The sequence below is a fragment of the Megalobrama amblycephala genome, linkage group LG1 (assembly GCF_018812025.1).
Source record: "Megalobrama amblycephala isolate DHTTF-2021 linkage group LG1, ASM1881202v1, whole genome shotgun sequence".
Classification (NCBI taxonomy): Eukaryota; Metazoa; Chordata; class Actinopteri; order Cypriniformes; family Xenocyprididae; genus Megalobrama; species Megalobrama amblycephala.
This window is the reverse complement of record NC_063044.1, coordinates 60,914,972-60,938,876: the sequence shown is the minus strand read 5'-3', so window position 1 is coordinate 60,938,876 and position 23,905 is coordinate 60,914,972. Positions and strand designations below refer to the sequence as shown.

Sequence of the window (23,905 nt, the reverse complement as noted above, 5' to 3'; positions counted from 1 at the left end):
AACAAATCTTTAGGAATCTTTCTCTGAAGGTCATTTATTTCTTCCAGCAAGTTTAGGTCGACCACTGGCACTGGGAATAACCATGGAGGTATAGCTGATATTGCCACTGTCTGACTAATTTCATACTCAAAAATTCCCATTCTTTGTGCCTCGTTAATAGCATCCCATCCGAAACTTGCTAATTGTGAATATTCATATTCCCAGCAGTTCTTTTGAACATCTTTAACAGGGTAACTATTGTGTATTGGTAACTTGTGTCCTTTTACTGATATCTAGTAAAGCATTTTCAATTGTTGCCACCTATTTACCAAAGGCATTTCTCCCATTCCCACCTGTAATGCAGTAACTGTAGATGTTCTAAAAGCCCAACAGCAAATTCAGAATCAGAAAGACCTTTATTGCCAGATATGTTTACACATACTAGGAATATGTTTTAGTGACAGAAGCTCCTCAGTGCAACAGAGTGACAGTGACAAGACAAGACACAGATAATAAAAATAATAATAATAAATAAACCCATATCAGACATACATTTTCACCACTTCTGATGCGTGTGCAAAGTTTCATGAGTTTTAAAGCATGTTTAGGCCCTCAAAAATGTGATTCATTTTGGAGAAGAAGAATAATTGACTGAGCTATTACAATAGGGTCCTCACACCATCGATGCTTGGGCCTGGTGCTTGGGCCCTAATAATATTAATTTTAAACAGAGCAATTCCAATAGGGTCCTCACATCATTGGTGCTTGGACCCTAAATATGCTATGAAGTACCAAACATGCTAGCAACACGTTAAATCATGCAACACTTGGCTAAATGCTAATGTATGCAATTAATGCCACAAAACAGGAAGTTGTTGTAACTCAGGCATACAATGTCCGATCTGCTCCAAACCTCACATATTTGATAATAGTCCTGGCCTGAAGACATAAACATGGCAATATTCAGTTACAGTCAAAGTGCCACCTGCTGGCAGCAGGATGTGTGGCACATCAAAATAACTTTGCCATATTTCTCCTTGTCAAACCTTGTCACGTTTGGTTTATTTTGTTCAGGTTTAGAGTTTGTATTCACCATGTTTGTTGTTTATATTTCTATTGAATTCAGTTTCATTGTCATGTTCTTATTTGTCATCTTTACACTACATTTCCCATGATCTCTCCTGGCTCCCACTTGCACACACTCCTCAATCATCCACACCTGTCATCACTCACGTTCAGCTCCACTCCATTTAAACCGTCAGTCTCTGTCAGTTCTTTGTCTGGTATTGTTTGTGTTAATACACGCTGTTACATTGTGTTTGCTCTCTAAGAAGTTTCAATTTCCTTTAATAAACTTGAAGGTAATTTCAAAAGAAAATCTTCTTCACTGGATAAAATGTGACACTCCTATATTTATTGACTTAAATGCATGTCGCCCACTGTTTACTGTTTTCCAAAGGCCACCGGGTGGTGGTGGCCCCAGGTGCAAGGGCCCTTTCAACGCTTCTTGTAGCTTTAATTTGATTTTTTTTTTTTTATTACAGAGTCATTTGTTTGAGTCCAAACTGTAATATGAGATAAAATCATTGCATGCACAAAAAGATGAGATGTCTGATTTGAGATGTACTATCTAATTATTTTATAACAGTTTAGATTATCCCTTACCATTTCTGAAAATTTCAATACAGTGAATGACAACCATCTGTGGTCTCCCAGTGATTTACATTATGGACAGGTTAGCATTATGTGATAGATTTCACAACAAAACAACATATCTTCATCAAATTTATGTATTTAATTATTTATTCATGCATACCATGATGAAAATAGACTCACTACCGATTCATTTGTTTTCATGTGTGACTTTCCTTACTTGAATAGTGATCCACACTATTGGAAAAATTTAAAATATATGACACATTTATTATATTATATTTATTATAAATATTGTAACTTATTAACACCTCTAAACTATTGAATTGTTACCACAGTCATAAAGTCTTAAAGTGTTGAGGAAATGACCATATTTTGATCATAACACATGTATCAAATAGCCAAGTTGGTTTTGTGTTGTTTACAGAGCCCATAGAGCATGCAAAACAATAAAAATAAAAAATAAAATAAATAAAAAAATTCAGGCGACCTAATTGAGGGAATATAATAATTTTCCATGTGCTATTCCATTAAATTCAAAGGCTTACTGTACCGCAAAATGTGACTATACACAGATACAAAACATGCTTTGTGTTTGATTGTTTTTTTTTTGTTTTTTTGGAATGTTGATGATATGCTGTACTTTACTAGCTGATGTATAATGTACAAATTACACATCATTTGCATTTGTGTATAGGTTCCCATCGCTATTAGATATTTTAGATTTGTTGACCCCATTTTATACTAGGTGGCCTTAACTACTATGTACATACTTTTAAATTAATCATTTGATACAATGCACTTATTGTGTAAAAAAAAATACCTGCATGTAATTACATCTCTAATTAAACTCTGTAATTACATTTATAATTACACTGTTGACCCATCACTTACACCTTAACCCACCCTTAAACCTACCCATACCACCAAACCTGTCCCTGACCTTACCTGTATCCCACCTCAATAGCAGCAAAAGGGATTTGTAATACAATATGAACACAATAAATACATTGCACTTATTTTTTTTATTCAAGTACATAGTTGTTAAGGCCACGTAATATAAAGTGGGACTGAGGCATTTTGTAAAGACATTAACTGCACTCTTTTTTCTCTGAAACAACAGTTCATTGTATAAAAGGTATGTGTTCTATGTATTATCATGTTGTATTATCAATTCGTTTGTAAAAGCCACTCTGTTTTATAAAGGAAACACTTTTGCATTATTTATAAACTTCAGAAATGTTTGTCTTATTTCTTTTGTTCTCCATCCATAGATTAGTGGATGTAGACAACTTGGGAACAATAAGTATAGGATGCTTATAAATATACGGTTGCTAGAAGAAATGTTATTCCTTATTCTGTATGACAAAAATGCAATCAAAGCAGAAATCAAACTAAGTGTCATAATTATAATATGAGTAATGCAGGTATTAATGGCCTTTAAATGAGTCTCACCAGATCTAAACACAGAATAGAAAATCACAACATAAGAGGCAGTAATAAGAATAAAATCAGTAGTAGTTATAAGAAAGGCACACAAAAGGCCTACAATATTATTAACAGATATATCTCCACATGCTAACTGAACCAGCGCCATGTGCTCACAAAAAGAGTGATCGATGACATTTGTCACACAAAATGACAGTCTTCCAGCCAGAGAGACCATAGTGACTATCATGAGTCCATTTCTCATTACTGGCACAACAACATACTTTAGAAAGTTAGGGATTTCCATGTATTTATGATAATGAAGAGGTTTGCATATTGCAAAGTAACGATCCAGTGCCATCCAAAAAAGCAAAGTAGATTGAAATGTCCCAATAAAATGAAGGCCAAACATTTGTATCAAACAACCAGTCAGAGATATCCCACTCCAGTTAAATAAAAAGCTAAGAAGCATATTAGGTACAAAAAATATAGGCATGATCAAGTCTAACACTGCCATAACACCTATTAGTACATACATAGGAGAATGCAGAGACTTTTGAGATTTGATTAAATATATGAGAGTAATATTTGCTGTGATTGCCAATAAAAGCATCAAAAAGAAAGGGATAAATAAAAAAGGCCTCCATTCTCCTAGGCTGTAGAAACCGATTAATTTGAACTCAGTGAATGAGATATTTTGTGCAGGTAGGTCCTTCATGCTGAAAAACTCTTGTGCACACACAGTGTTCTGTTCAAACAAATGAAGCTGATGAAACTGAGAAGAGAAATTATATAGTAGTTGATTATATAGTAGTTATATAGAAGTTTCACTTTTTAAAACATCAATATACAGCATTGTCATATGTTTTACTGTTCCAGCAAATATCATCTCTGTAGTGTGAAGCTAATCCATTGCTTCTGCACTGCTAATGCCAATAAAATTAAGAAAAAAAACAAAAAAAAAAAAACAGCTGTACCTTCAGCAAGTCAGAAGTACAGTGAATAATTCACTGTATGACCACCATGAAATTCATATATAACTGCAGTAAACCTGATATGATATTAAATCTATACATAGTCATTAATCTGAGCTCTTCCCATTACATTGCTAAATAGATACAATTTATTACTTTTTCAGATGTGTTATATGTTTTACTTGTTAGACTGAAATGAAAGCTTGACACATATCATGGTCTCTAAAAACACTGTTGTGTTCCCATGAGTCTCTGTGTTACACTCCCATTGAAGAATAGATCTCACCGTCACTGTATCATGGGGTTTCAGTTTCTGTGATTCAGAGGAAAGTGTTTTCTGAGTATAGCAGGAAAAAAAAAAAAGATAAGGAATGAAATTGTGCTGTGGTCTATTGTAGAGGAGCGTATCTATGTGCCCAGCTTTATATGGCACAAAAGAGTCATATGTTTCCCAGTTCAACTGTCTATTAAAACACATTTCACGAGTTCACACTTGCATATAATTAGACAGAGTAAAGGTTAGGCGTATTTGCGCGCTGCCCGGGGGGAGGGCTCTGAGCTTGGAAATTTGGCGAACAGATTGAGTTGATTAACTGAATACGCTCCTGTGTTAATTAGGTTAATTATCTGAACACGCTCCTCCTGAACTTTGTTAATAAAACATCCTTAAATAAACTTTTTATAAGGTCAGGATGCATTTTCCCAGGGCCCTATCAACTTTATGAACTTCTGTACCTAACCTAATGAAGTTGATCATTTGTAATTCCATTACTCCAGCCATTTTAGTTGAGTTCCCTCAAGTCTATATAATTTACACAGCAAAATCCCTAGTGTTAAATTAACACTGCTCAGTGTTTATATAATGCACAATACAGAGTGTTAAAAGTAACACTGAAACCGTGTTTAACCACCAACACCCTGAAGGCTTTTTTAAAATTATTTCACATCTAAGTGGCATACTTAAAAGTAATGGCTTATAAAATGTTTAGCAATTTACTCATATGTATGTGGGTAGGGCTCTCTTTTAAATTCAGGAATGCCTAATTCTGTAAAAAAGCCAAAATAAAGTGGTTAAACCAATGAGCATTAAGCTGTGTCATCAGCAAGTCATTTCCCATCGTGTTTTTGAGATGAGCAAAATCTGTGCAAAACCGATCACCGGTGATCACCGCGAGATGCGTGCCGGTTGGAAATGTGTCCGAGTGTGGAACGCCTTGCTCTGATGTCATGCTGACTTGTGTCAAAAACTCTTGCAACTGCATCAGATTCTGCAGTCAGGAGCAGTTGCTCTCCACCGACCGCGCTGATCAAAAGCATGATGGGAAACGACTTGCTGACGACACAGCTTAATGCTCATTGGTTTAAACAGCCGTGATATATTGTTCTCTTTTAATATGTTTAATTTTAAAACTATGATATCATATTTTTCATGTGAAAATTATGTGTGAATATTACCAAATTCTCTTACAGTGCAATCTCTCTATGGGTTATGTGATTGTTGTCATATTTCTAAAAAAAATATATATAAAAACGTCTGTATTAAAGTAAAAATTATTGATAAACACATCTTTCGAAAGGAATAAAGTAAGTACTTTGTGTCTTGTTCATTACATTTATTTTTATGTAAAAGCAACAGAACTTAAATTACATCTAGTATATCAACAATACAGCACATGAGTGTGAATCCCACGATATCCACCTTTGATCTTGTAGGTTTCTGATCCACTACGAGAAGAGAGGATTGTCCGACTTGCCTGCACTTTTTTTACTCCTCCCCTCACTGCAGCCATCTACTCTTGCCTACATTTTGGGTGAGGTGAGGTGCATCTCAAACGAGCCTTTTGATCAGTGCAGTCGGTGGAGAGTGTCTTATGTTACGCACGTAACCATGATTCCCTGAGAACGCGGAACGGGACACTGCATTGATTGCTATGTGGAATGCCTCCACGTGAACCGGTGTCTGAAACGCTTATCAAATCACGACAATCATGACAGCCCATGATGTCACCAAGGTGCAACCCGAAAGTATATAAGGAGCCCCTAGAGAACATGTCATCCACTCATCGTCTGCAGGGACTGTTCAGCAGGCGGCCCCGAGGCATGGCAGGGAAACACAGTGTCTCGTTCCCTGTTATCAGGGAACCATGGTTACATGCGTAACCTGAGACGTTCCCGTTCGAAAGGGAACTCGCACTGCATTGAATGCTATGGGGAATGATATACCCACGCCACCTTGCTGAGGGGAGTGCATGCTAAAGGATGGCAGTTTCAACTGAAATGCCTGAACTACCCTCTCTACGGGTCACAACTGGCCTGTCAGTGACAGCACTCCCTACAGTCATATCCCAAGCTACAAGCTTCAAAGAGGCCTCCAAACATGAAGGCCTGCCAAGGCCGCTCAAAGGCTTGGGACCAACAGCTTCATATAGAAGGGGTCCCTTTAAGGGAATGTGGCTAGGGAGCCCGAGGGAACCCCAGCCAGTCACTTCTCAGGGGAACATAGTCGACCCCGAATGCCACTTTCCACTTTCTTACTTTACTAATAACCTAGTCTGGCCAGCAACCTGTCTGTTTCTTAGAAACAGAGTCTCTAGATTACAATTGCCTCTTGAAGAGACATCCAGAAAGAGGGTCTGCAAAATGGCAGTAAACTAACTTAGACTGGATCATAGAGATGGGCATCCTGGAGAGCAGGACTCAGCATAGTGCTTTTCAACCCTTGCAACCAAGGGGAGTCATTCTGCTCGATCCTATGATCTACAGAATGCTTATTTTTCATAGCACTGTGCACTCTAAAGAGACCCTAGTGAGGGGAGTGCTCCCAGCCTGAGGGCTGATCTAACTGGGAGGCCTGATTAGAGGCCTTCAACCATCTGACCAGACTTAGGGAGCAAAGACAACCCTCAGATGAGGGGAGAATCAAACTCGACCTGATAGTTAGACCAGGCTGTAGGCTAGAATTAATGGGGCTCCCAGCAGAAAGTTCAGAGAGGCCAGCTGTTATAGTCCCTGATTTAAATGTCTAGGAGTCAGAAGAGACACATAACATAATAGATGGACAACAGCTAAAGTGTTACAAATAAATGATTAAATGATTATTTCAACACAAATTGCTCACAAAAGGAACAAGAAATAAGACACAGGGAGCCCAGCAACAAAATGGGAAAAAAATAACTCAACTAATAAATTCAAGCTGGGACACACCCCGCTCCAAACAAAAATGACAAACTACGGTGAAAAAAAAAAAGACAAGACAATATGGCTGTGTAGAAGGCTGTGGCTGGCAGAGAGACCCGAAAGTCCACCTCCTTTCACTTTATAGCCTCGCTTCCCCAGCTCAGCCAATAGGAAACTAGAAAAGACAAAATAAAACAATATTAATTCAAACCATGGAGGACTCTGGGCCGGTGCATTTGCAAAATGCGTGAAACACCCCCACCCCCGGATGGTGAATGGTGAGCCAAAAAAAAAAGAGGCAACCATTCACCATGTAACAGCGCGCGACAACGCATCTGCCAAAACATTATTCTTACCGGCTACATGTTTGGCTACATGTTTTATCTCCAAGTTAAATGCTTGGACAAACACAGCCCATCTCATTAAACGCTGATTAGAATTGCGCATTTGATGAATAAAAATAAGAGGATTGTGATCTGTATAAACAATAACTGGACGTGAAGAGGAGCCAATATTAACCTCAAAATTATTAAGGGCCAAGATTAAAGCGAGTGCCTCTTTTTCAATTGTTGAGTATGACTTCTAATGTTTTTGAAACTTTTTAGAAAAGTAGCACACAGGATGCTTGATGCCATTGGGCCCATCCTGCAACATAACAGTGCCTGCTCCTGCATCACTAGCATCAATAGCTAGTTTAAAAGCACGATCATACACTGGGGCAGCTAGGACAGGTGCATGCATCATGAGAGTTTTAAGGGATTCAAAGGCATGCTGGCATTCTGCTGACCACTTAAATACAGTTTTTGGACTCAGCAGGTCAGTGAGTGGGGCAGCCACCCACAATTTTGCCCAGATAGACTACTGTTGCATTAGCACAAGTCACATTTAGCCAGATTAACTGTTGAGTTTGCCTCAGTCATCCTATAGAAGACCCGTTTTAACTGATTGATGTGCTCATCCCATGTTGCAGAGTGAATGACTATGTCATCCAAATATGCCTTGCATCCCGCTGCGCTGTTCTGTACTCTCATCTATAGGCCACCTAACTTGGACAGTGCTTTTATAAGTGACTTTTCTGAATTTTTAACTTCTGTTGTTCCGTTGTATGATTGTATGTTATTGTTGTTGGGTGATTTTAATGTACATGTCTGCAGCCCTGGACGTCCCTTGGTTGCTGAGTTTTGTAATGTCTTGGACTCCAACACATGTCCTTGGTCATACCCTTGATCTTATTATGTTATATGGTACCGCTGTATATGATGTATATATTGAAAATGCTTCCTTCTCTGATCATAAGCCCATTGCATTTACGATCCCTGGTACGAGCTCTGCCATTGTGAATAAGCCTGTAGGCTTTTATTCCCGCTTTATAAATTCACTGTGGCTGGCACAATTTCAAATGGAAAGAAGTCAGCCAATCACAGCAGTGGGCGTTTACACTGAAGTCTCACAGCAGACACGCCCCTTAAAACAGAGCGTTGAAACAAGAAGGCTAAAATCAGGGTAGGAAAAATGCCTTTTATTTATAAATTATGATGTAAAAAGTATACTAACATTATAAGTGCACCCCAGGAAACATTATAAAACAACGCAGTTCATGACCCCTTTAAAAACCAACACAAGGCTTTGAAGCGGCCCTGATATGGATGACCCAGGGAAGGAGGAGAGGCTGCTGACGTGCCCACCCCAGGACTGGGGACAAGCCTCACTCCTGGCAGAGGGATAGGAATAGACTTTTCTTTTTAGTTTTACTTTTCTTTTAAAGTCAGATGTCGCAAGGCTGGTGGCTCTTTCATGGCAAAAGAGCAGTTTCCTCTTCACCTGGGTCATTCTCAAACACACAATGCTTATTGCCCTCGTCATCACAATAACCATGCATCAAACATTTGCACATTGAAACCCCCTCTACTATGGGCCTACAGAGCAAGGTGGGTGCATTGGTATATCGTTTGCCAAGGTTCCTAAGGAACGCGAAGCCTCCAGGCGTGGCGGGACCTGCTCTGCCTCGCTGCGAGCCATCCACCCTGGGTACAGAGGAGGTCATTTCTTTGCTGCCTCTGTTGTGGCATTTGGATGTGTGGCTAGCGCTCTCCAACCCGTCACACTGGCTCATCAGAATGATTCGGCTCAGCTACAAGATTCAGTTCACCAGGCATCCACCCAGGTACAACAGGGTTCTTTTCACCTCAGTAAGAGGGGAAGATTTTGCTGTCCTTCGGGTGGAGATTGCAGTCCTTTTAGCAAAGGACCGAATAGACCCTGTCCCTCCAGCCAAGATGATGAAAGGGTTCCACAGCTCTTACTTCATCATACCCAAGAAAGGCAGTGGGTTGCGACCAAACTTAGATCTGCACGTTTTGAATCAGCCCTTGTACACGCTCCCATTCAAGATGCTGAAACACATGCTGTCAAGTGACAGACACCAAGATTGGTGTAGAATACACCTGTGTATTCCCCTGGATAATGCCTCACTCCATCCTTAGTCACTATGGCCGGTAACCTCTCCCTTGTCTGGTAGAGCCCACCACATTGGCTTTTTCCCCTATGTAGTACTTCCCACTAGGTAAGTCCATATGTGACCTCTATTGTCAGTTTCGACACAATGTCTTGTTCCCTCCATCAAAGAATGGATGTTAAAATAGTAACCAAGACATTTCTTGTAAAAATGACATGTGGACTTAAATAGATCATGCTTTTGGAAATAATAGTTTCATCCCATTTTCATCCCATATATAGCGCTGTTTTACACATGTGCATAAATGCGTAAGGGAAACCTGGAGAATGACTTATGAGGGAGTCTACAATGAATCAAACATCAAATAAAGCAAAATGACAAAGAACAAAAACAGTGAAGTAGTCCTCAGATCATTGCAGCATGTCAGAAAAATTTAATTGCAGAGAAAACTGCTGATTAAATGAATTGCATATACAGTATATGAGAGTATACACCAAGCACTGCATGTTAACATGATTAAAAAAGTAATGGATTTCTGTTATGTAAATAATTTATAATAATATTAAATACATTAGTTGCAATCTCTAATCAATTAATTAGCAGTTATTACTCCATCACCAGCATGTGACTTCATGAAGGACAGTCTTATATTGTTGAACTAATGTGGTTCAAAAGACAATGGTCTGACCAGTATTTGGAAACAGTCATGACTAGCTTAATTTCTGAAGTTTCAACAATGCATCGCACTATGGCGGTTAAGCAGTGACTTGCGTCATTGTACGGCAAACATTCAAGTGTAACCATAACCATAACCCAATACTGTTAAACCATTTAAATTATAAATGATACGCCAGCTAGTATTGATTCAGTGTTAACATTGAAGTACTACTGTCATGATCTCAGCCTGTGTTCCCCTAGTCTTGTGTGGACTTATGTTATTTCCTGTTCTGTGCCATGTTTTATAGTCCTTTGAATTTTTTCTTGTTTCTTGATTAGTTTTTTGATTGTTCCCAGGTGTGTCTTGTTTGCCAATTACCCCTTGTGTATTTAAACCACAGTGTTTCTTGTGTAAATAAATAAAAAAGAAAGTGTTTTTCCTTCTCTAATTTCTCTCAAAATGGATTTTCATCACCTATACCTGAATAGTGATCAACATAAGATGATGCAAAAACTAATGCAACACACATTTACTAAAAATATTGAAAATATTTATTAACTCGTATCTACTGAGTTGTTTCCACAGTCAAAGTATTACAGTGTTGAGAGCTTACTCCATATTTTGCTCATAACACATGTATTAAATGCTGTAGCCACTTTTGTTTTACAGTGTTTACAGATCCTATAGGGCAGTAGTGATATTTAAGAACATTAGTCAGTGGAGCAATTCTGTGCTATTCCGTTAAATGTAAATCAAAATGCTGACTGTGCCACAAAATGTGACCATACACTTATGTGCATCACAGATACAATGAATGCCTAGCTACTAGTTTGATTTTTTTTTTTTTTTTAAATGGAATGTTAATTATACGCAGCTCTTGTTTTCTTTATGTTTAATATGCATTTTTTCCTACAATATATCATACAGCTGTCTTCCATCAGAACAATAGTAATGTATTGCTGTATTATCATGTTGTAGTATCTATTCATTTGTAAAAGCCATTAAATTTTTTTAAAAGGGAATACCTGTGCATTGTTTATAAATTTAAGAAATGTTTGCCTTATTTCTTTTGTTCTCCATCCATAGATTAGTGGGTGTAGGCAACTTGGAAAAAATAAGTATAGGATACTTGTAAATATACGGATGTTGGAAGAAATATTATTCCTTATTCTGTATGACAAAAATGCAGTCAAGGCAGATATCAAACTAACTGATAAGACAATTAGGTGAGTAATGCAGGTGTGCAAGGCCTTCATGTGAGCTTTTCCAGATTTCAACACAGAGATAAACATTACAACATAAGAGATAGTGATTAGAATACAATCCATAGTTGCTATAAGGAAAGCAGACATAAGCCCTACAATATTATTAACAGATATATCTCCACATGCTAACTGAACCAATGCCATGTGCTCACAAAAACAGTGATCGATAACATTTGTTACACAAAATGACAGTTTCCCAGCCAGAGAGACCATAGTGACTATCAGGAATCCATTTCTGATCACAGGTGCAAAAACAAACTTTAGAAAGTTAGGGATTTCCATGTATTTGTGATAATGAAGAGGTTTGCAAATTGCAAAGTAACGATCCAGTGCCATCCAAAAAAGCAAAGTAATTTGAAATGCTCCAACAAAATGAATACCAAACATTTGTATCAAACAACCTGTCAGAGATATCTCACTCCAGCTGAATAAAAAGCTAAGAAGCATATTAGGTACAAAAAATATAGGCATGATCAAGTCTAACACTGCCATAACACCTATTAGTACATACATAGGAGAATGCAGAGACTTTTGAGTTTTGATTAAGTATATTAGAATAGAATTTGCTGTAATTGCTAATAAAAACATCAGGAAGAAGGGGATAAATAAAAAAGGCCTCCATTCTCCTAGGCTGTAGAAACCATTTAATCTGAACTCAGTGAATGAGATATTTTGTGCAGGAAGGTCCTTCATGCTGTGAAACACTTCTGCACACACAGTGTCCTGTTAAAAAAATGAAGCTAATGAAACAAAGAAGAGAATTTATACAGTAATTGATCAAGTTTCACTTCTTACAATATCAATATACAGCATAGTCATGTAAGTTCTACTGTGCCAACAAATATCTCTGTAGTGGAAGCAAAATCATTGTTTCTAACAAAAAAAAAAAAAAAAAAAAAAAAAACCTTTTACCTTAATTGTGATGGTTTTTGGATTGTTATACTGTGATAAAGTTCAATGAATGGCGCATCATATGGCAAGCATAAAATTCACATATAGCTGAGTAAATATGATATATTAACTCAACCTACATTCATCAGTGTGCTCCCCTCATTAAATTGCTGAATATAAACCTTTTATATATTTTCAGATTAGATGTCTTTTCTTACTTTTAGAGTAAATTGAAAGTTTGACACATATCATGGCCTCTAAATACACTGTTGCATTCCCAGGAGTTTGTGTGCTACTCCCACAGAGCTATTCTCATTTTGCCTTATCATTGTACTACAGTTGTTGTCAAATTATTTTCCAAGTTCTAGACTTTTTGTGATCAACGGTCAAAACAATCACAAATGCAATGCACATCTTAAAAGATATTTAAGGAGAAAAAAAAGTGTTTGAGTCTAATGTGGATAGTAGCCTGACAAACTTGTAACCTATAAGATATTCACTGAATTAGACAGACTTCTGTCAGCTTCTGACGTAGGATTGTCATTTTCCAGGAAGTATTGACAGAACTGGTTAACTTATCAATGTTCACATGGAACAGCACAATGTTTTCAGAGTGAGTTAAACAGTTCTGAAAGCATATACTTAAATTGATAGCAAAAAGCATTCTCTAACAGACCAAAATGTTTTGAATTGTGAAATTTAAATTCGGATGAAGATTTAAAGCAGCTCTAAAAAGACAACAGTGTCATTTATTCAGCTCAAGTCAGTTCAGTGTTGATTCAGTTATCAATTATGAAACAAGTTGAACTGCAAAAGGCATCAGTTATTAAACAAAATTGATTCAGCTATAAAGCAGCTCTGAAGAAGATAATAGTGTCATCACCCAGCCCAATTTTTGTTCTGATATTGATAATATTACTGAATATTAAGTGTCTGTTAAAACCCCAACTAAAGACAGCCAAAGGCGACAGTGGAAAGGAACCCAAACTCCATCAGGTGACAGAACTGGACAAAAAAAAAAACCTTGGAAGAAACCAGGCTCAGTTGGGGGACCAGTTCCCCTCTGTAAAACGTTGATAATCACAACAGAACCATGGTTAATAGGAGTCCATGTGAAAAAGTAACAAAAGTAACTCTCAATAACTCTGTGCTTATTATTAAACTAAGCAAGCAGTTTATTCTCACTGTTTGTGAGCGTCATGAAGTAATCAAAGTGACTTGAATTGCAAGGTCTATACAACCACACACACACATGTATATGTGGTTTATCGGGACTCTCCATAGACATAATGGTTTTTATACTGTACAAGACAGAAAACTGTCTACATTTTCTAATTAAAAAAAAGTATGTTTTTTTTAAGCCATTTGGTTTACTAGGACACAGGAAGTGTCCTCATAAACATGTTTACGTTGTGATACCCATGTCATTATACATTTGTGTCCTCATAAACCATATGTACAAGAACACACACACACACACACACACACATTGAATTGTGTTAGTATGTGTCATAATGAAACATTTCTATTAAAAGGTCAAAATGACATCAGATTTTTAAACAGCAAAGTTATAACTAAAACATACACCCTACACTATATTTTTGACTTTTATTAGTTACATTTTTTTGGGGACGGCATTGTATTTTTAATATTGTGTGAGCTCACCTTTAAACTTTATAATCTAAAGTTGAAAACACACAAAGCATTGTTTTTCTTAGCTCAGGTACACAGTAGTATTGCTTTCAGTAATTGCTGTAGGCTAGTATTCCTTATACAAGTGGTCCACCATGTGGACAAGATGATGCTATTGCATTTACTAAAACAAGACAAATGAATCTCAGGCCTGCATATCTATATGGGAGTTTTTATATCTAAATAAGTATATTATCTCACCTTCTGTCAGAGCAAATGTATTTGCTATGTTAAACAAAACAAAACATTAAATGAATCTCAAATATGCCAGTGATTAAGCTTTAAACAAGTAATATTAGAGAGATATTTTTAATTGTTTTATTATGGGCTGTCAGTAAGAACTAAAAGCAGAGGTTAGGCTGCTAAATTTTAAAGCTTTATCTACAGTAAAAAGCCTTAAATCCTAAATTAAGAACACACTTACTAAAGAAAGAAATAAAGGTCTAATTTAAAAGTGATGGAACAAAAGAACAACAACCCAAGCCAAAGATAACACTAGATGGTGACAAATCACCACTAAATTAAGACATTTGTTTGGAAAGATTATTGAAATATGGGGGATTTTTACATGACTGTGCAACAAATTAGAAATAATTGTGCATCGTAGTATTCATTGTTCTGTTTTACTCTATAATTACTCTGTGTAATTATATTGTCATTTGTGTATTACTGATCATTTATTTACTTATTTATTTATTTATTTTTTATTTATTTATTTTACACAATCGCTAGGACACATTTCTCAGTACTTAGGTCACTTTTTCCAAAACTCTTCACACAGTTCTCCTAAGCAAATTTCACTTTGGCACAGCAGTTAATTTCACATTCAAAATGCACTAAATCACCAAAACACTTCAAACATGTCTCAAATCAACTCATTCCTCCAGAACACTAGCAAAGATTTTCACCCGAACACACTTTGTCAATCATAAAAAAAAAATTAAATAAAAAAAAATGTTTTCTTTTGTAAATTTTCTTAACAAAACAAGAATAATTCACTACAGTTTGTTACATAAACCATGTAATTTGAAAGATGTAGTCATTGAATGCATTGTGCCAAAGCAACGATAAATGATCCACAGTTTAGCCCACACAGATTTCTGTTGTGCTCACTGTGTGAAGAGTTTTGAAAAAGTGACCCAAGTATTGACAAATGTGTCCAAGCGATTGTAAAAAACTGTAATGACAAAACATATTTTTGACTTTCTGAAATACATTGAAATACAGAAAGTGTCAGCACAAAATAAACAGGTAAAGCTACGAATTAACCAGCTTTCAGGCAACAACCTATACATCTGATATAGATGTGCAGATGAGAACACATTTAGATGCTAAACCTAACTTTTTTTGTGGATAAAATTAAATGAGCTTGCAGTGGGTCCAAATGTCTAAGACCACAATGACATTTTTTGAACACATTAGGTTTTCACCTCAAACTTTAAACCTGAAAAAAAAAGTGTTATCCAGCATGTGAACTGCACTGTACAAAGATCAGATGTTCTTGTTTTAACTGAAGCACAGGTTACTTTCTCAAAAGGTTTAGCGTCCATACTAGCTTGAGCCCTCCTGTCAGGGACACATACTAAACACTAAGAAATTATGAAAATACATTTTTCCCTCAGATTGTTATGATGAAAATATAATTTACAATGAAAATCACTGTAGTATATTTAAAAAGAATGAACATTAGAAGTATTTCCACTAGTGGGACCAGAACTTTACTGTATAAAATCTGAAAGTAGACAAAACATTATACAAGAGTTTTTGCTTTTAATCATGTCTTTGGTTGTCTATAGCTTTACATAGAATTCCACACACACAGACACATAATGTATTTCACAAAGATCATGAAATTGCCAATATTTTAGGTCCTTTTAGTTTTGAAGTATAATAACAGTTTGTTGATGCACACAATCTCTGGGTTATTTTAACAGTACATTTTCTGATCTCTTTGGTTCGAACACCATATATTACTGGGTGCAAAAGTGGTGGCAAAAGTGTTACTTGGAATGATATAAAGACATTCATCTCACTAGACATAAGCACAGTCAATCTGTTATATATAACAGAAAAAACTGTGGCAATTGAATAGTTTATGAAGATTATCAAATGAGGAAGGCATGTTCCAAGTGCCTTGCTTTGACTATTTTTTGACATTTTTAAACTAACAGAAATTATTTTAACATAAGACAGCACTATCAGGAATGTAGGGAGCACAGATAAACACACTATTATAAGTAAACCATATACATTGCTTAAAATGCCAAGACTACCCACACCACATGATATGTTGATGATTGAAAGATTATCACAAAATAGCTTATTAAGAGTACGGCTGCATAAGGGAATTCTTGATGTCAAATATATTTGACCAGCTACTGAGAAAACAGGAACCAAGTTGCTTAACATTAGCCACATTCTAATTTTACTGGGATTCATGATAATATGGTACTGTAAAGGCTTACAAATTGATACATACCTATCATAGGCCATTACTGTCAAAGTAGAGTAAGTGCAAACAGCATAAATACTAAGCAAATAGACTTGGAGAAGACACCCCTCATACGAACTAGTGTGCCAATCAGTTAGGAGATTTGAAAGAACTTTTGGCCAAACAGCACTGCTTCCGAGCAGTCCACTGCATATCAGGTTAAACAAAAATATATACATTGGCTTATGGAGACTTGATTCTAAGTAGATAACAAGCATTATAAATATATTTGCTAAGGTTGCAACTGAGTAAACTAAGAAAATAAAAATAGTCAATACATATTTCCATGGACCCAGTGACTCATATGATGAAAATACCAGATCCAAACCAGTAGACTTGTTCATCCTTCAGGCTGGAAAAGCAAATAATGAAACATGAAAGCACATTGTCATTGAATTACTTATTATATATTATAGTATTATTATTAATAAAAAGTTAAATGGTTGTTAAATTAAATATATCTTTTATATATATATATATATATATATATATATATATATATATATATATATATATTGCATGCCTTGTGTAACATGTAGGACCTGCAAATATAATACCCAACAAAAATTCCTGTTATACCTTATTGTACTGACCAGGCTCTGTGTGCACTGCTAAATATTATATCTGGGCTCAGTACATGGACTGTTGTTTTATAAAGCCCTTTTGCTGCTTGGATGGAGATGAGGTCAACAGATTTTGCAGAGATTTCTTTAGGGAGCAAATTCCCATCCCTGCATCTCGACTATTTTATTCTGTGCTTGGAGAAATGGAAAAAGGAATAACCTTAAAAAGATCTTCTCTTTACAGAGCATACTTGCTAGAGGTCACTCAATAAACATAGGCCATAGAGGGTATGTTTCTAGAGATGAAATTATGTATGATATTTAAAAAAAAAAAAAAAGTGACATCTGAAAAAAGAAGGAAAAAAGTAAATGGAGGAAAAGGAACAGTTGTGTAGTAGTTTCTCACTCAGGCCACCACAAAATAGTAATATCACAAGTAGCACCAAATTAATATCGTAATTTTTGGACACACATCACTTAAAGAAGTTCAAAGAGAAGGACAAGAAGCTGGAAGAGGTTCGAAAGAACAAAGAAACCAAAGAGGTCAACAGTGAAGGAAACTGAAACTTACAATTATAGGGGACTCTATAATTGTAAGTTGTTTTTTTTGTCCCCTCCTGTCAGGGACACATACTAAACACTAATTGTGACAATAAAGTTTTCCCTCAGATTGTTATGTTGAAAATATAATCTACAATGAAAACCACTGTAGTATATTTAAAAAGAATGAACATTAGAAGTATTTCCACTAGTGGGACCAGAACTTTGTATCCTACTGTATAAAATCTGAAAGTAGACAAAACATTATCGATGAGTATTTGCTTTTAATCATGTCTTTGGTTGTCTATAGCTTTACATAGAATTCCACACACACAGACACATAATGTATTTCACAAAGATCATGAAATTGCAAATATTTTAGGTGCTTTTAGTTTTGAAGTATAATAACAGTTTGTTGATGCACACAATCTCTGGGTTATTTTAACAGTACATTTTCTGATCTCTTTGGTTCGAACACCATATATTACTGGGTGCAAAAGTGGTGGCAAAAGTGTTACTTGGAATGATATAAAGACATTCATCTCACTAGACATAAGCACAGTCAATCTGTTATATATAACAGAAAAAACTGTGGCAATGGAATAGTTTATGAAGATTATCAAATGAGGAAGGCATGTTCCAAGTGCCTTGCTTTGACTATTTTTTGACACTTTTAAACTAACAGAAATTATTTTAACATAAGACAGCAATATCAGGAATGTAGGGAGCACAGATAAACACACTATTATAATTAAACCATATACATTGCTTAAAATGCCAAGACTACCCACACCACATGATATGTTAATGATTGAAAGATTATCACAAAATAGCTTATTAAGAGTACGGCTGCATAAGGGAATTCTTGATGTCAAATATATTTGACCAGCTATTGAGAAAACAGGAACTAAGTTGCTTAACATTAGCCACATTCTAATTTTACTGGGGTTCATGATAATATGGTACTGTAATGGCTTACAAATGGATACATACCTATCATAGGCCATTACTGTCAAAGTAGAGTAAGTGCAAGCAGCATAAATACTAAGCAAATAGACTTGGAGAAGACACCCCTCATACGAACTAGTGTGCCAATCAGTTAGGAGATTTGAAAGAACTTTTGGCCAAACAGCACTGCTTCCAAGCAGTCCGCTGCATATCAGGTTAAACAAAAATATATACATTGGCTTATGGAGACTTGATTCTAAGTAGATAACAAGCATTATAAATATGTTTGCTAAGGTTGCAACTGAGTAAACTAAGAAAATAAAAATAGTCAATACATATTTGCGTGGACCCAGTGACTCATATGATGAAAATACCAGATCCAAACCAGTAGACTTGTTCATCCTTCAGGCTGGAAAAGCAAATAATGAAACATGGAAACACAGTGTCATTGAATTACATATTAAATATTATAGTATTATTATTAATAAAAAGTTGTTAAACTAAATATATCTTTTTTAATAAATATCTATATTGCATGTCTTGTGTAACATGTAGGATCTGCAAATATAATACCCAACAAAAATTCCTGTTATACCTTATTGTTAATACTGACCAGGCTCTGTGTGCACTGCTAAATATTATATCTGGGCTCAGTACATGGACTGTTGTTTTATAAAGCCCTTTTGCTGCTTGGATGGAGATGAGGTCAACAGATTTTGCAGATAATTCTTTAGGGAGCAAATTCCCATCCCTGCATCTCGACTATTTTATTCTGTGCTTGGAGAAATGGAAAAAGGAATAACCTTAAAAATATCTTCTCTTTACAGAGCATACTTGCTAGAGGTCACTCAATAAACATAGGCCATAGAGGGTATGTTTCTAGAGATGAAAGTGACATCTGAAAAAAGAAGGAAAAAAGTAAATGGAGGAAAAGGAACAGTTGTGTAGTAGTTTCTCACTCAGACCACCACAAAGTAGTAGTATCACAAGTAGCACCAAATTAATATTGTAATTTTTTGGACACACATCACTTAAATCCCTTTTCAAGCTTGACATTTGATACTTGACATTTGATATTCAACAGTGTTTTGCTCTGCCTGCATTGACACCATTGTATGCAAACTGAACTGAGCTGGGTGATGACATCACTGTTTACTCCAGTGCTGATATAGATAAATTAACTAAATTAATAACTATTGTTTCTAACATCAGAATGAATCAATGCTGAATTTACTTAAAATGGATACTGACACCATTTTCTTTCTGGTGTGCAGCAAAATTTATAAAAAGGTATCACTGTATGCTGCTTTGACACAATCTGCATTGTAAAAAGTGCTATATAAATAAATGTGACTTGACTTGACTTCGAGCTAGCAGTGGTCTTACTCATAGCAGGTTCAACAGCAGCTTTTTCTCATGTAAGGTGGGCCATAGAACCGTCAAGAGCCCTACATCTGTGGTGGTGCAGGGCAAACCTAACCTGGCCCACCCTGTGGAGGCGGGCATGGCTGCAGTTCATTTAAGGATAACTGTAAGGATCAAGGTTAGAACAAGGCTGTTAAGGCTGAATATAGGAACAGAGCAACTTCAATACACCCACTCACCGTACATCATCCTGGGATGCACCTGGTTAGCACAACATCTACCTCAAGTCCAATGGAACACCGGGGAAATCCTGAAATGGGGTGACAACTGTTTCCATTCCTGCCTGTCTCCGATCAAGAAGCCACCGGTGAAAATCCAATCTACCTCCTTCCATTCCAAGTATATGTCCCTCTTCTTTGAACTTCCATTGAAAGTCCAGAAACTTATCAAAAGTTTGAAATTCCTCCAGAATACCGGGCGTTCCAGGATTGTGTTCAGTAAGTGATTGGCTACCCAACTTCCACCTCATCTGCCATGGGACTGTGCCATTCGACCTGCTACCTGGGGCTACTCTACCTAAGGGTTAGAGTTTACCCATTGTCCAATCCCGGAGCAAAAGGCTATAGAGGAAGTATGTCAAAGAAGCCCTTAACTAGTGATTCATCCATCCATCGACTTCCCCTGCCACTTCAAACTTCTTCTTCATGGCCAAGAAGGACGGAGGCTTGAGGCCGTGCATTGACTACCGTCATCTGAACTTCCAGACAGTTAAGTTCAGCTATCCCCTTGCTCTGGTCCCAGCAGCTCTGGAACAGCTGCGGGGAGCTCGTATCTTCTCCAAGCTGGACCTGGAGGAGTGCATACAACCTCATTCATATCCGCTGGGGGGATGAGTGGAAGACTGCCTTCGTTACACCATCTGGCCACTGTGAATACCGGGTTATGCTGTATGGCCTGTCCAACTATATGAATGAGGTGTTCCGGAAGTTCCTCCACCAGTTCGTCATAGTTTACATCGATGATATCCTCATCTACTCCCGGAACCTGGCCGAACATCGGCAACACGTCTCCCAGGTCCTCGAGAAGCTTTGTGAACATCTATACCTCAAGCTGGAGAAGTGCGAGTTCCATACCACCACCGTTCACTTCCTCGGCTACATCATCGATCAACACGGCATTCAGATGGACAAGAGGAAGGTGGACACCATCTGCAACTGGCCCCTTCCATCAACCGTCAAAGAGTTGCAACATTTCCTAGGATTTGCCAATTTCTACAGATGTTTCATTCACAACTACAGCCTTCTCAGTGCACCCCTCACATCGCTTCTCAAAGGCCGGCCCAAGTCTCTGTCCTGGAATCCATCTGCCCGAGAAGCCTTCCATCAGCTCCAAGAAGCTTTCCTTACCGCTCCGATCCTGGTCCATCCGAACACAGAACTCCCTTTTGTTGTGGAGGTGGAGGCCTCATCCACTGGGGTCGGAGCGGTATTGTCCCAGTGGCAGGGTGAACCACCACCACTCCATCCATGTGCCTTTTTCTTGAAGAAGCTATCCTCGGCGGACCAGAACTATGACATCGATAACAGGGAACTGCTCACCATAAAGTTAGCCTTGGAGGAATGGAGACACTGGCTGGAGGGAGCACTTCACCCGTTTGAAGTCATCACTGACCACCGCAACCTAGAGTACCTCCGAGAAGCCCAAAGACTCAATCATCGCCAATCTCGTTGGGCCCTATTCTTCACAAGGTTCAACTTCACCATTACCTACCATCCAGGAAATAAGAATGGTAAAGCTGATGTTCTCTCCCGTCTGTTCCAGACTGATCCTGAAAATATGGACCCTGAAACCATCCTCCCTCCAGCCATGATCGTAAGTCCCATCCATTGGACCATCAACCAGCAGATCTCCGAGCCTAACTCAGCCGAACCTGCTCCACCGGGAGGTCCTGAGGGGCGTCTCTACGTTCCCCCAGCACATCGTCAGCCCCTCATGGACTTAGCTCACTCCTCTCCGGGCTCTGGACACCCAGGTAGTTCACGTACCCTCTCGCTCCTGCAGTATCAACAGTACTGGTGGCTATCTATGCCCCAGGATGTCTCCCGACACATCAAAGGATGCTCAGTTTGTGCCGTTGATGACACTCCTAGGAAGCTCCCAGAGGGTAAACTCCTTCCGCTACCCATACCACAAAGACCTTGGACTCACCTGGGGATAGATTTCATGACGGATCTCCCACCTTAAAACAATTTCACCTGCATCTTTGTGATTGTGGACCATTTCTCCAAATCCTGCAAGCTCATTCCCCTAAAGGGTTTGCCTACAGCACTAGAGGCCACGGAGGCCCTATTCAACCGTGTGTTTCGTCATTTTGGAATCCCTAAAGATATCATCTCGGACCGTGGCCCGCAGTTCATATCTCGTGTCTGGAAGGCTTTCTTCAAGCTCCTAGGAGTGTCAGTCAGCCTGTCCTCAGGATACCACCAACAGACCAACGGCCAGACTGAATAGAAGATCCAGGAGATCGGGAGATACCTGCGGGTATATTGCCACCAGAACCAGGACAGCTGGAGCCAATTCCTGCCCTGGGTGGAATATGCCCAGAATTCCCTCCAACAGACCACCACAGGGCTCACCCCATTTCAGTGCGTACTGAGCTTCCAACCTCCACTCTTCCCGTGGTCGGGTGAGCCCTCCGAGGTTCCAGCTCTCAACCACTGGTTCCAGTAGAGCGAGAGAATGTGGGATTCAGCTCATGTACATCTCCAACTGGCAGTTCAGAGACACAAGTGGCAAGCGGATGCCAGAAGAAGCCCAACTCCACAGTACCAACCTGGCCAGAAGGTATGGCTCTCTACCCAGGACATCCGTCTCTGATTGCCTTGTCATAAGTCAAGTCAAGTCAAGTCAAATTTATTTATATAGCGCTTTTACAATTGGTAATTGTTTCAAAGCAGCTTTACATATTAGAAGCACAGAAAAAAGGGAAGTGGTTAAAAATAAGCTGTACAAACAAGCATGGTAATATGTAACATATACAAGATGGTGCTACATTAAGCCAATGTCGGCTGACTCCCAGGGGTGGAAAAAAACCCCTAGGAGAAAAACCCAGCGTGCTAACACTGGGAAAAAAGTCCTAGGAGGGAAAAAAACCCTTGGAAGATATATATAATATATGTAAATGGATATGGAGATCAAAATCTGAATTATACATTTTTATTATAGAGATTAAAAATAGATTATAAATATATGTAAGCGGATACGGGGATTAAAATCTGAATTATAGATGCAGCCAGAACTGGATCTGTAGGCCCATTGTCTCCTGGGCTACGTTGTAGTCAGGTCCAGACACAGGTTCTCCATCTGATCTGGATACGGCCTGGATCCAGCACCCGGAAACCTCAGGATAAGCAGAGAGACAGATATTAGCGTAGATGCCATTCTTATTCTGATGTACAGGTATATCTAGTGTTATAGGAAATGTTCTCGGTTCCGGCCGACCTAATTATTGCAGCGTAACAATCCTTTAACGGATTTGAAAAATGTTAATGTATTGATAATGTGTTATGTGTATGCAAGAGCAAAGAGATGTGTTTTTAGTCTAGATTTAAACTGACAGAGTGTGTCTGCTTCCCAAACAATGCTCGGAAGATTGTTCCAGAGTTTAGGTGCTAAATAGGAAAAGGATCTGCCGCCTTCAGTTGATTTTGATATTCTGGGTATTATCAACTGGCCTGAATTCTGAGATCGCAATAAACGTGAAGGACTATAATGCATTAAGAGCTCACTTAGGTACTGGGGAGCTAAACCATTTAGAGCTTTATAA

General features: G+C 37.9%; 4 protein-coding genes across 7 annotated transcripts; all 4 read right to left on the bottom strand.

The window, feature by feature from the left end:
• Window positions 1-2,578: 2,578 nt before the first annotated feature.
• Window positions 2,579-4,397, bottom strand: LOC125278207 (olfactory receptor 52E4-like). The gene is made up of 2 exons (XM_048207110.1): window positions 4,038-4,397; window positions 2,579-3,835 (listed from the first exon to the last, which is right to left on the bottom strand). The coding sequence occupies exon 2, from the start codon at window positions 3,776-3,778 to the stop codon at window positions 2,831-2,833; it is 948 nt and encodes a 315-aa protein (XP_048063067.1). The 5' UTR covers window positions 3,779-3,835; window positions 4,038-4,397; the 3' UTR covers window positions 2,579-2,830.
• Window positions 4,398-10,852: 6,455 nt separating this feature from the next.
• Window positions 10,853-12,715, bottom strand: LOC125250252 (olfactory receptor 52K2-like). Of its 3 annotated transcripts, none has more exons than XM_048162758.1 (2): window positions 12,502-12,715; window positions 10,853-12,329 (listed from the first exon to the last, which is right to left on the bottom strand). In XM_048162758.1, the coding sequence occupies exon 2, from the start codon at window positions 12,280-12,282 to the stop codon at window positions 11,326-11,328; it is 957 nt and encodes a 318-aa protein (XP_048018715.1). In that variant the 5' UTR covers window positions 12,283-12,329; window positions 12,502-12,715; the 3' UTR covers window positions 10,853-11,325. The 3 variants fall into 3 exon arrangements, with proteins under 3 accessions (XP_048018715.1, XP_048018706.1, XP_048018705.1); XM_048162749.1 differs by having other exon boundaries at window positions 10,853-12,312; XM_048162748.1 differs by having other exon boundaries at window positions 10,853-12,312; window positions 12,621-12,712.
• Window positions 12,716-15,964: 3,249 nt separating this feature from the next.
• Window positions 15,965-17,473, bottom strand: LOC125250242 (olfactory receptor 2K2-like). Its single transcript, XM_048162747.1, has 2 exons — window positions 17,243-17,473; window positions 15,965-17,015 (listed from the first exon to the last, which is right to left on the bottom strand). The coding sequence occupies exon 2, from the start codon at window positions 17,005-17,007 to the stop codon at window positions 16,018-16,020; it is 990 nt and encodes a 329-aa protein (XP_048018704.1). The 5' UTR covers window positions 17,008-17,015; window positions 17,243-17,473; the 3' UTR covers window positions 15,965-16,017.
• A 626-nt stretch (window positions 17,474-18,099) lies between these two features.
• LOC125250233 (olfactory receptor 2K2-like) lies at window positions 18,100-19,382 on the bottom strand. Of its 2 annotated transcripts, none has more exons than XM_048162733.1 (2): window positions 19,310-19,382; window positions 18,100-19,123 (listed from the first exon to the last, which is right to left on the bottom strand). In XM_048162733.1, the coding sequence occupies exon 2, from the start codon at window positions 19,113-19,115 to the stop codon at window positions 18,126-18,128; it is 990 nt and encodes a 329-aa protein (XP_048018690.1). In that variant the 5' UTR covers window positions 19,116-19,123; window positions 19,310-19,382; the 3' UTR covers window positions 18,100-18,125. The 2 variants fall into 2 exon arrangements, with proteins under 2 accessions (XP_048018690.1, XP_048018699.1); XM_048162742.1 differs by having other exon boundaries at window positions 19,328-19,343.
• Window positions 19,383-23,905: the final 4,523 nt, after the last annotated feature.

Excerpts from the sequence above, each read along its gene's own strand:
- LOC125278207 (XM_048207110.1), bottom strand. The coding sequence starts at position 3,778 with ATGAAGGACCTACCTGCACAAAATATCTCATTCACTGAGTTCAAATTA.
- LOC125250242 (XM_048162747.1), bottom strand. The coding sequence starts at position 17,007 with ATGAACAAGTCTACTGGTTTGGATCTGGTATTTTCATCATATGAGTCA.
- LOC125250233 (XM_048162733.1), bottom strand. The coding sequence starts at position 19,115 with ATGAACAAGTCTACTGGTTTGGATCTGGTATTTTCATCATATGAGTCA.